Source organism: Eriocheir sinensis, chromosome 13, assembly GCF_024679095.1.
Source record: "Eriocheir sinensis breed Jianghai 21 chromosome 13, ASM2467909v1, whole genome shotgun sequence".
NCBI classification, from domain to species: Eukaryota; Metazoa; Arthropoda; class Malacostraca; order Decapoda; family Varunidae; genus Eriocheir; species Eriocheir sinensis.
Genome location: NC_066521.1, coordinates 16,413,972 through 16,430,074, shown reverse-complemented (window position 1 = coordinate 16,430,074; position 16,103 = coordinate 16,413,972). Strand labels below are relative to the sequence as shown.

Below are 16,103 nucleotides of genomic sequence, written 5' to 3'. Positions count from 1 at the left end.
AAAGAAGGAAAGGAATGGAAAGGGAACGGAATGGAATGAAAGGGAAGATATGGGAAGGAAAGAGAAAGGGAGAGAAAGGAAGGGAATGGAAGGGGAAGGAAAAAAAAAGAAGGAAAGGGAAGGAAATGGAACGGAATGAATGAAAGGGAAGATATGGGAAGGAAAGAGAAAAGGAGAAAAAGGAAGGGAAAGGAATGGAAGGGAAAATAATAAAAGGGAAGGGATGGGAAGGGAACGGAATGGAATGAAAGGAAAGGGAAGGAAAAGGATATGTGAAGTGAAGAGAGGGCAGAGAAAAAAAGGGAAAAGAAAGGGGTACAAAGGGACGGGAATGACAGGGTACGAAGAGGAAGAGGAAGGGAAGAGGAAAGGGAGGTGCGTGTGAGACCATACATCACTATTTCTTTTTTCGCTTTTTTCTTTCATCCTCAGATCATCGAAAAAACTCCATCCTCTCAAATCACTGCCAAGCTCTCATTCAGCATCCCCTTCCTCATCTGCCCTGACTCTTAGCTTTTCTCTCCTCCTCTCATTTCTCTCCCTCCCTCTGTTCCTCTCTTTCCCCTCCTCGTTCTCTTTTTTTCTCTCTCTCTCTCTCTCTCTCTCTCTCTCTCTCTCTCTCTCTCTCTCTCTCTCTCTCTCTCTCTCTCTCTCTCTCTCTCTCTCTCTGTATATTTTTTCCCTTTTCTCCCTCACTCTCTCTGGCCCCTTTTTTTTTCTCTCTCTCCATCTCATATTGACTTGGCTTTTCTTTGCTTCCTATTTTGCTTCTCCTTTTTCTTTTGGTTCTCGGCACTTGATCTCTCTCTCTCTCTCTCTCTCTCTCTCTCTCTCTCTCTCTCTCTCTCTCTCTCTCTCTCTCTCTCTCTCTCTCTCTCTCTCTCTCTCTCTCTCTCTCTCTCTCTCTCTCTCTCTCTCTCTCTCTCTCTCTCTCTCTCTCTCTCTCTCTCTCTCTCTCTCTCTCTTCTTCTCTTTTCTTCTCTTTACTCTTTTCCTTTCTTTTCTGTTTTCCTTTTCTTTTTCTCTTCTCTTCTCTTCTCTTCTCTCTCTCTCTCTCTCTCTCTCTCTCTCTCTCTCTCTCTCTCTCTCTCTCTCTCTCTCTCTCTCTCTCTCTCTCTCTCTCTCTCTCTCTCTCTCTCTCTCTCTCTCTCTCTCTCTCTCTCTCTCTCTCTCTCTCTCTCTCTCTCTCTCTCTCTCTCTCTCCTCTAAACTTTATTTTTCTCTTATTATTCTCTCTCTCTCTCTTCCCTCTCTCTCTCTCTCTCTCTCCTCTCTCTCTCTCTCTCTTCTCTCTCTGTTATTCCCTCCTTCACTTCTCTTCCTCATTTACTTGCTTTCCCTCTCCCCTCTTATACGTTTCTTTTCTTTTTCTTCTCTCCCTTCCCTCTCCAAAAATACTTTATTTCTGTGTTCGTAATATACCTCCTCTTCTTCCTCCTCCTCCTCTTCCTCCTCCTCCTCTTCCTCCTCCTTTCCCTTCTCTCTTTCCTTTACTTCCTTTCTATATTCCGTTTTGTTTATCGTATTTTTCCTGGTAGTTTTGTCTTTCTCTTCTCTTTGCTTAAAATTATCTATACTATCACATTTTCCTAGACTTTCCCTTGTTTTATTTATTTTCCTGTCTTTTTTCTTTCTTTTCTTTCTTTTCTTTACTCTTTTTCTTTAACTATCCATCTTTTCCATTATACGTATTTTCTATGTCGTTTTTCTCTTTCTTTTCCTTCCTCTTTCTTTCTATCTCTATTGCATTAAAAGTATTTCCCAGTTCTTTTTCTCTTTCTTTAATTTCCCCTCTCTCTCTTTAACTATCTCTCTATTCCATTATAAGTATTTTCCAAGTCTATTCTCTCTTTCTTTTTTTTCGTCTCTTTCTTTTCCTTCCTGTTTCTCTTTAACTATCTTTCTATTCCATTATAAGTGTTTTCCATGTCTTTTCCTTTCTTTTCTTTCTTCTCTTTCTTTTCCTTCCTGTTTTTCTTTAACTATCTCTCTCTATTCCATTATAAGTATTTTCCATGTCTTTTTTACCTTTCTCTCGTCCGTAAATCTCTTTCCACACGTTATTTCCTTCTCTATCTTCCTCACTCTTTCCATCTATATAAATTTCTCACTTCGCTCTCCCGTTTTCTACTCTCTCTCTCATGCTCTCGACGTATGTTTTACACTAGTCTAACTCACTCACACTCACACACACTCTCTCTCTCTCTCTCTCTCTCTCTCTCTCTCTCTCTCTCTCTCTCTCTCTCTCTCTCTCTCTCTCTCTCTCTCTCTCTCTCTCTCTCTCTCTCTCTCTCTCTCTCTCTCTCTCTCTCTCTCTCTCTCTCTCTCTCTCTTTCTCTCTCTCTCTCTCTCTCTCTCTCTCTCTCTCTCTCTCTCTCTCTCTCTCTCTCTCTCTCTCTCTCTCTCTCTCTCTCTCTCTCTCTCTCTCTCTTCTTCTTTCCTCTCTCTCTCTTCTTAACTCCTCTCTCTTCCTCCTCCTCCTCCTCCTCCTCCTCCTCCTCCTCCTCCTCCTGTTACTCCTCTTCTGCCGGCTGTTTCCAAGTAAATATCCTCCTTTTCTCTTTCATTCTTTTCCTCCTTCCTTCTGTTCCTACTTTACGTTCTCTCCTTTTTCCCCCTCCTCCTTCTTCTTTCTCCTTTCCTCGTACTCTTCTCTTCATGTGTTATCTCTCCTTTCTCTTCCTATTTCCTTTCTGTTTATATCTATTTTCCTTTTCTCCATTCCTTTTTCTCTTTTCTCTCTTTCTCCTTTACTCCATTTCTCTTTAAGTTCCTACTAACTACATCCCATCTGTCTTTCCCTATTCGCCTCTCATTAAATTATCGCCTAACTTTCTCTCTCTCTCCATTTCTATTCCTCCCTTGATAGTTCTCTCCTCCCTTCCCTCTCCCTCCCTGGCTAGTCCACCGCTGTAAGTTATCTCCCTCTCCATCTCTCCTCTTCCCTCCCTAGTCCTCCTTTGTAACATTTTTTCTCACTTTATCTATCTATTTTATCTATTTATCTATCATTCTATGTTTCTATCTATCTCTATCTATCTATATATCATTCTCTCTCTCTGTCTATCACTCCCTGTCTCACTCTCTTACACTCTCACTCGGACTCACTCTCACTCACATCTCTAACTCACTCTCCACTATTTTATTACAAGAGACGAAACAGGTAAAGAAAGGGAAGTGCGGGCATTACCAGCTGTCTGTTCAATTGCCCACAAACACCTGAGGCGCCGAGAAAGAGAAAATGAAAGTGAATGCAATGAGAGAGGAGAAAGTGGACGAGAGAATATAGATAAGATAAATGGAGGGACAGATTGGAAAGGTGATACATAGCTTAAAATACACAACAAGAAAAGCAACCAAGAAAATGTGAATAAGAAAGCCAAGAAAGAGAAAGTGAAAGTGAAAACGATGAGAGAGGAGAAAGTGGACGAGAGAATATAGATTAGATAAATGGAGGGACAGAGTGGAAGGTGATACATAGCTTAAAATATACAACAACAGAAAAACAATCAAGAAAATGTGAACAAGAAAGCCAAGAAAGAGAAAGTGAAAGTGAAAACGATGAGAGAGGAGAAAGTGGACGAGAGAATATGGAAGACAACAGCAATGGAGGGGCAGATGTGTAGGGTCATAAATATCTTAAACTACACAACAAAAATGAAAAACTAAAAACAACAAATAAAATAAAGAGCAACATGGAAGTAAAAAATGATAAAACTACACTATCAAAACCATAACCAATAAATATAACACTCACCCTCTCTCTCTTTCTTTCCCTCTCCCTCTCTTTCTCTCTCTCTCTCTCCCTCAGTTCGTCCGGTGTGCGCTCCCAACCAGACTCTTCAGTACCGGCGGGTGAGAGGCGAGGCGCTGACCATCGTGTGTACCTTGAAGGCGTATCCCCCCACCCTAGTGTACACCTGGGCAATTAAGAAGACGCCAGGTAAGTCAGGTGTGTGTGTGGGTATGGGTCAGTCTGAGAGGTCAAGAGAGCTGTATTTCATTTGGGAGCATTGATAGAACAATTTCGTTGTCATGGAACTGCCCTGACATGTTATCGCCCTGTTAAAATGATCGCAAATTGACTTTTTCGACCAAATTAAATGCAGCCGTGAAGAGGGAGGTCAGGTCAGGTCAGGTCGGGTCACGGGTAGAAGCATGAAGGTAAAAAAATATATAAAAATGCTGTGTGTGTGTGTGTGTGTGTGTGTGTGTGTGTGTGTGTGTGTGTGTGTGTGTGTGTGTGTGTGTGTGTGTGTGTGTGTGTGTGTGTGTGTGTGTGTGTGTGTGTGTGTGTGTGTGTGTGTGTGTGTGTGTGTGTGTGTGTGTGTGTGTGTGTGTGTGTGTGTGTGTGTGTGTGTGTGTGTGTGTGTGTGTGTGTGTGTGTGTGTGTGTGTGTGTGTGTGTGTGTGTGTGTGTGTGTGTGTGTGTGTGTGTGTGTGTGTGTGTGTGTGTGAGGGACCACGAGGTTGATGGGATCATAAAAGTAAAAGGGGAGGGAAAGAGGGAACGGAGGAGGAGGAGGAAGGGGTGAGGGAAGAGAAAGAGTGAGAAAAACAGACACAGAAAAAGAGATAACAGACAGAGAAAGAGAAGTACGGTAAAGACAAACAGATCAACGGCTTTCAATGCATCACGGTCTGTGCCAAACCCTCAAATCAAAGAAATAAAGAAAACAAAACACCAAACCATTTCAACAAAACAACCAAACACACACACACACACACACACACACACACACACAAACCCACCCACCCCCTAAAAAGAAAAGAAAAACAGTGCCGTCCATAACATAAAATAAAGAAGAAGAAGAAGAAGAGAGAGAGAGAGAGAGAAAAGGAATAAAAGTGGGACATAAAAAAAAAAATAGAGAGAAGACTACAAAAATCACCCCTCCACTTTTGCAGCCCAACGCAAGGCCTCTATACGGTAACCTGTAAGAATTCCCTTTTCCTAACTCGATTTTTGATGCAGCTTTTTACATTTGTCTCCCTCAAATGCAATATTGTCGTGAATTGGAGGTGAAAGTATTCTATGAAGGCACAATACGTTTAATACTCAGGGAAGGGAGGGGGGGGGATGAGAGAGAGAGAGAGAGAGAGAGAGAGAGAGAGAGAGTGTGTGTGTGTGACGAAAGAGGAAGTGCTTACAAAAGGTTCCTGACGCACAAGTTTCATCATCCAATTCTCGCGTCCTCCTAAAGGTGATGGTTCGCTCTTTAATATTAATTGTTATTCTATTAACACTATTGTCCCCTTAATGAATAGCCGTTTAAATTTCACCACCTCTTTCTTTCTCTCTTACCTCACGCACCAACATAACGCACCTCACCGCAACACCAAGCACCTCACTCGTTACCAAAGCCATAATTACCCCCACCAATAACACTGTCACCTCACCACCACTTCTGTTATTACGTTATGGTCTTACACACGCACAGACACACACACACACACATGACCGCCCCGCCCCACACACACGCACACAAGCACACATGATCCTTCTCCCTTCCCCCCACACACACATGCAACACATACACACCACAACACGAAACACACAAAGCCATCAATTAAATAACAATCCAGTGATCATCTTTTTTTTCACTGCTACCGCCACCACCACCACCACCACGCCCTTGCCCTCCTCCTCCTCCTCCTCCTCCTCCTACAGATAGTACCCCGGAAATGCTGGCCAGCGTGGGGCGGGAGGAGGGCCTGACGGGGCGCTACACCTTGCCACGCCTTCGGGAGGAGCGGCGCGAGGAGGAGGTTGTGCAGTGCTGGGCGAGTAACAGCGAGGGGACCCAACTCTACCCTTGCAATTTTACTGTATTCACGCAAAGTAAGTCTGTCTGTGTGTGTCTCTGTCTGTCTGTGTTTTTGTGTGCGTCTGTCTCTGTGTGTCTCTGTGTTTCTGTCTCTGTGTCCGTCAGTTTCTGTCTCTTTCTGTCTGTGTTTGTGAATGTGTGTGTCTTTCTCTCTGTGTCTCTGTCTGTGTGTCTTTGTTTTAGCTCTGTATCTCTTTATGTGTCCCTGTGTAACTATCTGTCTCTGTCTGTGTCTGTCTCTGTCTCTCTCTCTCTCTCTCTCTCTCTCTCTCTCTCTCTCTCTCTCTCTCTCTCTCTCTCTCTCTCGCTGTGGTATTCCCTGTGTTGGAGTATTTATAAAGTTTGGTTTCTGGTCCCTGTGGGTTCAAACCTTTTGCCGCCCACTTTTCCTTTTTTTGTCAAGTTTCCTGTGTCCTTTATATATCCCTCTCCTCCCTTTTTTTTAGTTTTCCTTAGTCGAATTTTGGTGGTGTGCTATTCCCCATTTTTCCCCTTTTTCTGGTCCACATTTTATTCGGTTTGTTTTCGGTGGCGTCAAACTGGTCCGGGTCTCGTTCTGCCTTCCTCCCCAACCTTTATCTTTTTTCTTCAATTATCCGTATCCCCGACGCCTCTTCCATCTCCTCCCTCCCCTCCCGCCGGGCCTGCTAGTCTCCGTGTTCTCTCTTTCTCCCTTTTATCTCCTCCCCTGTTATTCCGTGCCTTTTCATTTCTCTTCCTCCCTCGGTTTTCCTTCTCTTCTATGTCAGCGTTTCCAGTCGATTTTCTCCTTCTGTTCCTTTTTGGTCTTCTACATATCCTATTACTTCTTTTCCTATTCCTGTGTGTGTAGGTTTTTTTCTTTTCTCCTGTTTTTTTTTCTTTTTTGCCTTTCTTCTTTCTACATATTCTCCCTAACTTCTTTTATATATCCTTCCTTTATATATCTCCTTTATTCTCCATTTCTTCTTTTCCTATTCCTGTTTGTGTAGTTTTTCTTTCTTTTCTCATGTTTTTTTCTTCTTTTTTTTGCCTTTCTTCTTTCTACATTTTCTCCCTAACTTTTTATATTTGTGTGATTTATTTTTATTTTTTCGTCCATCTTTTTCTTTCATTTTCCTTCCTTGATATTTTCCATCTTTTTTTCTACTTTTCTACCTTCTTTCTACCTTTTTTCTTCCTTTTTCTAATTTTCTAAGTGTGTAATTTTTTTTCATCTTTCCTCCTCTCTTTATCATCTCTTTTTTGTCCTTTTTTCTTTCTAAATATTCTTCGTCACTTAATTCCTATTTGTGTCGTCATCTTTTTCATCGTTTCTCTTCTCTTCCCTTCTCTTTTCCTCTTCCCTTCCCATAGATATCCGTCAATGCTTCCTTCCGTTTCGTATTATCTTATTTTATCTTTTCTCTCCTTTCCTTTCTTCTCTTTTATCCTTTCGCTTTCGTAAAATATCCTTCATTGCTTCGTTACTATTCGTGTAATCTTCTTTTTCATCTTTCCCTCTCTCCTCTTTTTCTCTTTCCCTTTCTCCTTCCTAGACATCCTTCATCCCTTCTTTCCTCATCCCGTTATCTCCTTTTCATCTTTCCTTCATCCTTTCTTACCCGGATAACCTCGCTGTGTCCTCCGCCAATTTCTCTCCGCATGCCAAGTCAGTTATCTCCCCTCGTACGGCCTCCCTCATCTCCCAAATGCTCCACTTTTCTCACACACACCTCCTTTAACCTCCCCGTCAATATACCTGTTTGCTACACTTTCCCTCCCACCTGGACCCTGCCTACCGTTTACCTGTACAATACGCTCCAGTTATCCTCTCCCCCTCTTCCTCCTTTTACTCTCTCTCCTCTGTATCCCTTTTCAATGGTCTCTCTTTTATTCTCTCTCTTTCCCTATCTTCCTCTCCCTGTGTGATCTGTCAGCCGCTTCCAACCCGTTTCCATGCACAAGACTTTCTCCTCCGCAACTTTATTCTCTTCTCACATTTCTGGTCCCACGAGTGTTCTTTTTCTCTTCCCTCACGCATTATACTCTCCTCTCTACCTGTCCGCTCCTCCACCTGGCGTCTCTTTCATACAGTTTTCTCCTAAATATATTCTTTCTCCGCACGTGTTCCCCTTCGCCGGTTCCTTCCCTCGTGTGTCCGTTCCCTCACAAACACAGACCAATTCAAGCACACACACACGCACGGAGGTATATCCTTTCTTATACGCTTTCCTTTGTTACTCCTCCCGTCCTCTTTCTCTCTTCGTATATCGTCCCCACGTCTTTTCTCGCCCCGTATTCACTTGCTTTCCCCCACACACCTCACACGTCACACACACACACACACACACACACACACACACACACACACACACACACACACAGACGCACACGCACAAACATACACACACACACACCTTGCTCTATACAAACTTTTCACATCACGCACGCACACACACACACACACACACACACACACACACACACACACACACACTCTCTTTTCCCACTCTCTCATACTCCCTCCCCTCCCCCTGCACCCCACATATACCCTCTCCCTTCAACATACGCATTCCTAACCCTTCTTCAACCTCCTCCCTTCCTTCCTTACAATACACACTAAGCATCCCTATACCCTTCTGCCCCCCATTTCTTCTTCCCCCTTCCTCTACCCTTTAACTCTTTTCCCTTACAATACAAACTTTAGCATTCCTGAACCCTGTATACCCCCCTTAAACCTCCCCTTCACTCGTACACTAAGAATACCTGAACCCTTCTTCCCCGTATCTTCTTCCCCTGCCCCTATTTTTTCCCTTTCCTCCTCTGCACTACACTCTAGCATCCCTCGATCCCTTATCTCCCCCCCTCCTACACTATCATAAGTAAGAATCCCTCTACTTATACCATTCTGTCCTTCCGTCTCCAGGTAAGCCGGGTCCCGTGGAGGGCTGCAAGGTGACTCAACACACGGCAGGAGGGTTCACGGTGCAGTGCCTACCTGAGCCCCGCCCCGCCCCGAACACCACCTACACCCTCCTGGCCTTCGCTGTGGCTGTAAGTGTGTGGTGGAGAGTAAAGGGGGGTGTTTGTGGGTGGGGGTGGGGGTGGGGAGGAGGGAGAGGGTTGTGTGTGTGTGTGTATGTTTGTGTGTGTGTTAGTGAGGGATATAAGTGGACTTCCATTGTGAGTTTTCTGGTTCATCTTCTGCGAATTAAGCCGTACTCTCTGTGTGTCTGTATGTGTGTGTGTCTGTCCTAATCTCTGCACGTGTAAGATTTATGTGTTTGTCTGTTGGTGGTACGGCTTTTGAGGTACTTTAGTGTGTGTGTGTGTGTGTGTGTGTGTGTGTGTGTGTGTGTGTGTAAGGATGCTGTGTGTGTTGAAATGACTAACTGTTTGAATTGGTAACTATGTGTGTGTGTTTCTTTGTTAATAGGTGTAGGTGCGGAGCTTGTGTGTCTGTGTGTTCGTGTGTGTGTGGTTGCAGGGTCTAGATGTCTTTTTGTTGGAGTGTAAACGTGTTTTCATGCATCAACTCAGTCGCCAGAGAAAGTCATTAATACCTACCTGTTTTTCAAGTATCTAATCGCATTTGGTCTTCTTTCGGCGTTGTGTAGCAGTGTGCAATCCGCGTATATATATTACAATGCTAGTTTTTTTTTTCTTCATTGGCATGTTTTTTGTTTTCTCGTCACTTCGTCCCCGGGAGTGTTCAGTTAATTATTCAGGAGTGCATTCAGCTTACTCCGCTCAGTCGTATATTTCCTCACGTATTGATGAGTCTTAATTCTTTGTGCTCCGTTTTTCAGGCGTGTAATCCTCTTTTCACTCTCTATCGACTTTGTGAGTGCTCAGTTTGTGTTGCTGTCTGTTCATTGGTGTCTCGCGCGTGCTCTCTATATGTCTGTGCTCACATCTTTTTAACTGTTCTCTATTTTATTTTAGTGTCTTCATCTGCCTATATATCTATCTATCTATCTGTATTTACTCACATCTTCGGTAATTGTTCTCCATTTATTTTACCTCTATCTGTCTATCTATCTATCTGTCTTCCTATCTACTCACATCGCTAGCTGTACTCTATTTCTATAATTTGCATCTGTCTATCAATCTATCTACTCATATCTTCGGCAATTGTTATCTCTCTTATCTGTCTGTCTATCTATCTATCTACTCATCTTCGTTAATTGTTCTCTACTTCTTTTGTGTGTCTATCTATCTATCTATCTCTCTATCTGCTCACATCTCCCATAATTGCCCCCTTTCTTTTATGTGTCGTTCTCCCAGCGCGTCCAATCTCCTTGTGTGCAGCGGTCTGTGTTCTGTCTTCACTCGCCTGCAATTTCGTCTTTGTCTTATTCTTTCCGTCAGTCCTGTTCGCCATTCACGTCTTTGTGAAGTCCTGATCCCTGTGTTGTGTGTGCGTGTGTGTGTGTGTGTGTGTGTGTGTGTGTGTGTGTGTGTGTGTGTGTGTGTGTGTGTGTGTGTGTGTGTGTGTGTGTGTGTGTGTGTGTGTGTGTGTGTGTGTGTGTGTGTGTGTGTGTGTGTGTGTGTGTGTGTGTGTGTGTGTGTGTGTGTGTGTGTGTGTGTGTGTGTGTCCTCTGAGCCTTGTTGCATTCACTTGAAATTCCATGGATTTAAAGAAGCAATTGGTCTTGGCACACTCCTGGTTTAGTCCTTGGTTGGAATTCCCGCTGTGTGTGTGCGTGTGCGTGTGCGTGTGTGTGTGTGTGTGTGTGTGTGTGTGTGTGTGTGTGTGTGTGTGTTTGTGTCAGAGGGCAAAAGAGGGGAATAGCTGAACGACTCTCCCTCAACTGACTCCCCTTTCTCCCTTTCTCCCCTTCTTCCCCTCTCTCCCCTTTGTCCCCTCACCACAGAGTCCAAACAAAGGAGGGGAGGCGAACAATACAGTGGGAGACCGAAGCAAAGCCATCGTTAGTGACAGCAGTAGCGGCGGCGGCGGTGCGGGTGGTGGCGGCAGAGGAGGCGGCGGCGATGATGGTGGTGGTGGAGGTTTAAGCGAGTCAGCAAGATCTTACGGTGATAAACAGCTGGTGGCTAATCTCACTCATAGCTCACCTGTGTTCACGTGAGTTTAATTATGTGCGTTACACCTGTGAGGATTCCGTGTGTGTGTGTGTTTGAGTGTGTATGTGTGTGTGTGTGTGTGTGTGTGTGTGTGTGTGTGTGTGTGTGTTAAGTATGCAATTAGGTCAGTAATCTTGTAATTCAGTTATGATGTATGTATGTGTGTTTGTGTTTGTGTGTATGTAATAAATGTATGTTATGTATGTATGCATGTATGAATATATGTATGTATGAATTCATGTATGTGTGTATGAATATCTGTCTGTCTCTCTGTCTGTCTATCTGTCTGTTTGTCTGTCTGTCTGTCTGCATGAATGAACGTATGTATTATAATATCAATGAACACACTAAACTAACATGCATTCATTCATTCAATTCAATTCCTTCACCACAACCACCACCACCACAGCTATCACCATCTCATCACCACCCTTCACCACCACCACCACCGCCTCATCATCCACCAGCATCCCTCACACACCGCAATCACCATCACTCTGCCGCTCATCACCACCATTACCTCCAACACTCCCCTCACCTCCCTCTCTCGCGACCTTGGCAGCGTGAGGGGCCTGGAGGCGGGGCTCGAACACCTGGTCATCGTGAGGGCGCAGAACAACGAGGGGAAAGGCGAACCGGTGCTCCTCTCCACTTTCACTCTCAACGACAACCCGCAGACGGTGATTCGTGAGTATTAGATTATGGTTGGTATTTCTCAAACGCTTCTACCACTCACCTCAACTATTTCCCAAGGCCAAAGAGTGAGTGTTTTTTTAGGCTCATGGTACAGAAGAAGGGTACTAATATTGTGTGTTTTTAGGCTCATGGTGCAGAAGAAGGGTACTAATATTCCTAAACGCTTTCACTCCTCACCTCAACTATTCCCAAGGCCAAAAAGGAGGTCAATCTGGTTTTCATGAGTGTTTTCTTACCTTCATGTTACAGAGGAAGGGTCACGCTACCACCAGGGTCAGAAAAGTACCTCGGGAAATGCCCCAAACTCCTTCGAATGCCTCCTTGTCAAATGTGTGTCCTTGGCCGCTGAAATGTGTTAGAATAATATGACATCCAATGTTTTCACCTCGAGTATCCTGGTTATGTGAGGGGTCTCTCTCTCTCTCTCTCTCTCTCTCTCTCTCTCTCTCTCTCTCTCTCTCTCTCTCTCTCTCTCTCTCTCTCTCTCTCTCTCTCTCTCTCTCTCTCTCTCTCTCTCTCTCTCTCTCTCTCTCTCTCTCTCTCTCTCTCTTTAACACACCTGCCGCGGCGATACATTAAAAGGACAACGCTGCGCCTCTGACCATAAAACACCATTATGAACTGTGTGTGTGAGAGAGAGAGAGAGAGAGAGAGAGAGAGAGAGAGAGAGAGAGAGAGAGAGAGAGAGTGCGTGTGTGTGTGTGTGTGTGTGTGTGTGTGTGTGTGTGTGTGTGTGTCTAGTCCAGCAATAAAGAACAGGGTAAACTTTTTTTATATCAACCGTATACCAACATATGTCTCATCACTTTCCGTCTGCCTGTCTGTTTGTGTGTCTGTCTGTCTGTTCATCTATCTGCTTATCTGTCTATCTATCTATTTATTTGTCTAACTTTCTGTGTCAGTCTGTCTGTTTGTGTGTATATGGTTTTCCCGCTGTCTGTACTTTTCGTCTTTAAATCTTGTCGTCTGTCTGTCTGTCTGTCTGTCTGTCTCATTTCATGCATGCCTCTCTCTCTCTCTCTCTCTCTCTCTCTCTCTCTCTCTCTCTCTCTCTCTCTCTCTCTCTCTCTCTCTCTCTCTCTCTCTCTCTCTCTCTCTCTCTCTCTCTCTCTCTCTCTCTCTCTCTCTCTCTCTCATTTCGCTATGGTATGTACACGCTCTCTCTGGTTTTGTTACGCTGCTCCATTTACGACCGGACATGTACACCAAATGGAGAAAAATAACGCACACACACACACACACACACACACACACATTGAAGCACTTACACGAGGGGAACTTTAGTTTTTTTAATATTCCCCTTTTACCGTATGAGAGAGAGAGAGAGAGAGAGAGAGAGAGAGAGAGAGAGAGAGAGAGACTTAGTGTTTGACCCCTTTCAGTCCCCTTTTTACCTCCACCTTTTCCCTCCCTCAGTATCTCCTTCCCTCCGGCGATTTACACACACACAAAAAGAAATACGGGAGCCTTTTTTTTTAGGTCCCTTTTTTTTCTTTCCTTTTCTCTTCTCCTCCCTGAAGGCTTGCGCGCGGCCACGACTTCCTTCCGTAAAATGTCTCACTCCAATGACAAAAGACTGTCTCTCCTCGCCTTGGTGCGGTCATCCCGTCACGCAGGGGGGTGGGGGGAGAGAGGAAGGGGGTGGGGGAGGAGGGGGAGGAGAGGAGGGAGCGAGGAAGGAGCAGGAGATGGGTCGGAAGAAAGATGAAAAATATATGAGTAAGGGTATGAAGGAAGAGGGAAAAGGTGAAGAAAGAAAAAGATGAACAAGAACAACAATGAGAACAAGAAAATGAAGAAAATAACGAGAACAAGAGCAAGAAGACAGAGAACAATAAGGAAAAAAAGAACAAGAAGAAAACCATGAAGAAAAACAAGAAGACAAAGAACAGGAAAAACAACACGAACGAGAAGAACAAAGTCAAGGAAAACCAAAACAAGGAAAAGAAGAAGAAACGCGAAAATGAGAAAAAAAAATTAAACAAGGAACCAGAACCACCACCACCACCACCACCACCACAACAACAACAACAACAAGAGCAACAAAGAAGTGGTAATAGAAGACGCCTCCTGATTGAACGCATCCATCAACAAATTCAATAGACACACACACGCTCCATCTTCATCAACCCTTCCTCTCCTCGCACGGGTGTTTTTAGTTCCCGGTGGTACCTTTTACTTTACCTCCTCGAGTCTCTTTATTTTGGGAGGAGATACGGGGGCAGGGGAGAGAGGAGGAAGGGGGGGATGGGGGAGAAGAGAGGGAGGGGGGAATTGGGAAGAGGGGAAGGGGGGATGGGGCCGTTTTAGAATCCCATCCCATTGTCTGTTACGCTGTTTGTCTAAGATATTGAAATTGATGGTTCCCGTTTTCCTCGATTTTCTGTTCACCTGATTTTCGAAGATTTTTTTCTTTATTTTTTTTCTTTCTCCTTTTTGTTTCTTTTCTTTTCTCTCCTCGTGTTTCTTTCCGCTTTCGCTTTGTTTGTTGAAGTTATTGGTGAGATTGCTTTTGGTTTGCCTTGATTTTCTGTTTTCTTGATTTCGGCAATGTGGTTTTTCTTTTTTACTTTTTTTCTCATCTTTTTTCTTCATTGTTTGTCGAAGTTAATGGTGATGGTGGTTTGCGATTTACCTTGATTTTCTGTTTTCTTGATTTTGGCGATGTGTTTTTTCTTTTTTTTTCTTTTTGTTTCCTCATCTTTTTTTATTGTTTTTCGAAGTTAATGATGACGAAGGTTTGTGAATTACCTTGATTTTCTGTTTTCTTGATTCTGGCAATGTTTGTTTTTTTGTTTTTTTACTTTTCTCATCTTTTTTTTATTGCTTTTCGAAGTTATTGTTGACGATGGTTTGTGATTTACCTCGATTTTCTGTTTCACTTGATCTCCTAATTGTGTTTTTCTTCCTCTATTTTACTTTTTTTCATGCTTTTTAACTTTTTTTTTTGCTTGTGGAAGTTATTGACGGTGGTGGTTTGTGATTCACCGGATTTTGTTTCATCTGATTTTCTAAGTGTTTTTTTTTTTTACTTTTCTCCTCGTTTTTTTTCTTTTGTTATGTTTTATTTGTCGAGGTTATTGATGAGGATGTTTTTTGATCGACCTTAATTTCCCATTCCTTTGATGTTGGCAATGTGCTTTCTCTCTTTTTTAACCTCGTTTTTTTTTCGTTTTTTTTTAGCTTTGTTAGTGGAAGTTATTAATGATTTACCTTAATTCAACGTTTCACTTAATATTCGTATCGTGTTTTCTTTTTTTGTTGTTGTTTTCCTTGTTTTGTTTTTCCTTTTAGTGCTGTTAACACGAATCGCACACAACGAATTTCCGGCCTAAATTTATTTCCAAGCACTTGTTTTAATTTTTACGCGAGAGTTTTGCTTTTATTTATTTTTATTAAAGTGTAAACATTCCCCCTTTTTTTTCAATTTTAAAGCTGGAGCTCGCAGGTTAATTCTCGGCTGACTTTACACACACACACACACACACACACACACACACACACACACACACACACACACACACACGTACACATAAACACTTCATGCTGTATACTTAAAGCGAGCGAGCAAGCGAGCAAGCAAGCAAGGCGAGGTAACAATAAAAAAAGAAAATAAGTTAGCGCAAAAAAACAAATAAAAACGTATAAAAAGACGAACGCAAGCAGATTCCGCCTTTTTTTTTTGGCCACTTCCGCCACTAAGTTCTCGAAAGTAATAACGTTATGAGAGATATTTTACGATTCACACGCGCACTAGTGATACACGAGAGGGCGGCGGCGGCGGCGGGAGGAGGAGGAGGAGGAGGATTAGGAGGAGGAGGAGGAAGAGGAGAGGAGAGAAGTGAAGAGGCGCGAAACAAAATCCACTGCAGCCTTGTAACACACTCCTCACACGCACTTTTACCTCATGTCAGCGCCCTCTAATGCACTTCGCCACATTCCAGCGCACTTTTTACGTTCATTAAGATCCTCTTTCGCACTTCTTTGCACCCGGAAAAGCACTTTGTCACACTATCGCGTTTTAAAGCTCTTTTTTCGCACTCCAACGCACTTTTCACGTCCTCCAAGATCCTTTTCCGCACTTCATGGCACCCTGGCGCTCTTTGCAGCCCTATAACACACTCTCTCCGTCTTACAAGATCCTTTTCTCGAACCTCCTCACACCCTCACAACTTATCTTATTCTATAACGAACTCACTCGCACCCTAACGAACTTTTTTGTCCTTCCAGACTCTTTTTTCCGAATCTCACCGTACCCGAAGGCACTTTTAATGTCCTTCAAGTTATTTTTCTCGCACTTCACCGCTCTCTAATGCCCTTTACCGAGCTTCACCATAACTCAACACACTCTGAGGCACTTTAAGATACTCTGGAGACCCAAAACTTAACCTCACGCTTTTTTGACGAACTCCAATGAGCTCTTAGTCACCTCAACACACTTTTACGCACTTTACAGCACACTAACTCATTTTTTCGCCTTTGCGCTTCTTAATTCAATAGTGACACACCGCAACACTCTCTTACGCTCTTT

General features: G+C 43.5%; 1 protein-coding gene across 2 annotated transcripts in view; it reads left to right on the top strand.

Annotated features, from left to right (window-relative positions):
* LOC126998083 (hemicentin-1-like) overlaps nt 1-16,103 on the top strand; it is a 129,459-nt gene that overhangs the window by 105,433 nt on the left and 7,923 nt on the right. For both annotated transcript variants that reach the window (XR_007752625.1, XM_050859463.1), the window contains exons 11-15: nt 3,812-3,943; nt 5,671-5,841; nt 8,715-8,842; nt 10,666-10,877; nt 11,439-11,563. Coding sequence is in view for 1 of the 2 variants with exons in the window: in XM_050859463.1 (XP_050715420.1) it covers nt 3,812-3,943; nt 5,671-5,841; nt 8,715-8,842; nt 10,666-10,877; nt 11,439-11,563 (768 nt within the window). In the remaining variant the exon portion in view is untranslated. The remainder of the gene's footprint in view (nt 1-3,811; nt 3,944-5,670; nt 5,842-8,714; nt 8,843-10,665; nt 10,878-11,438; nt 11,564-16,103) is intronic.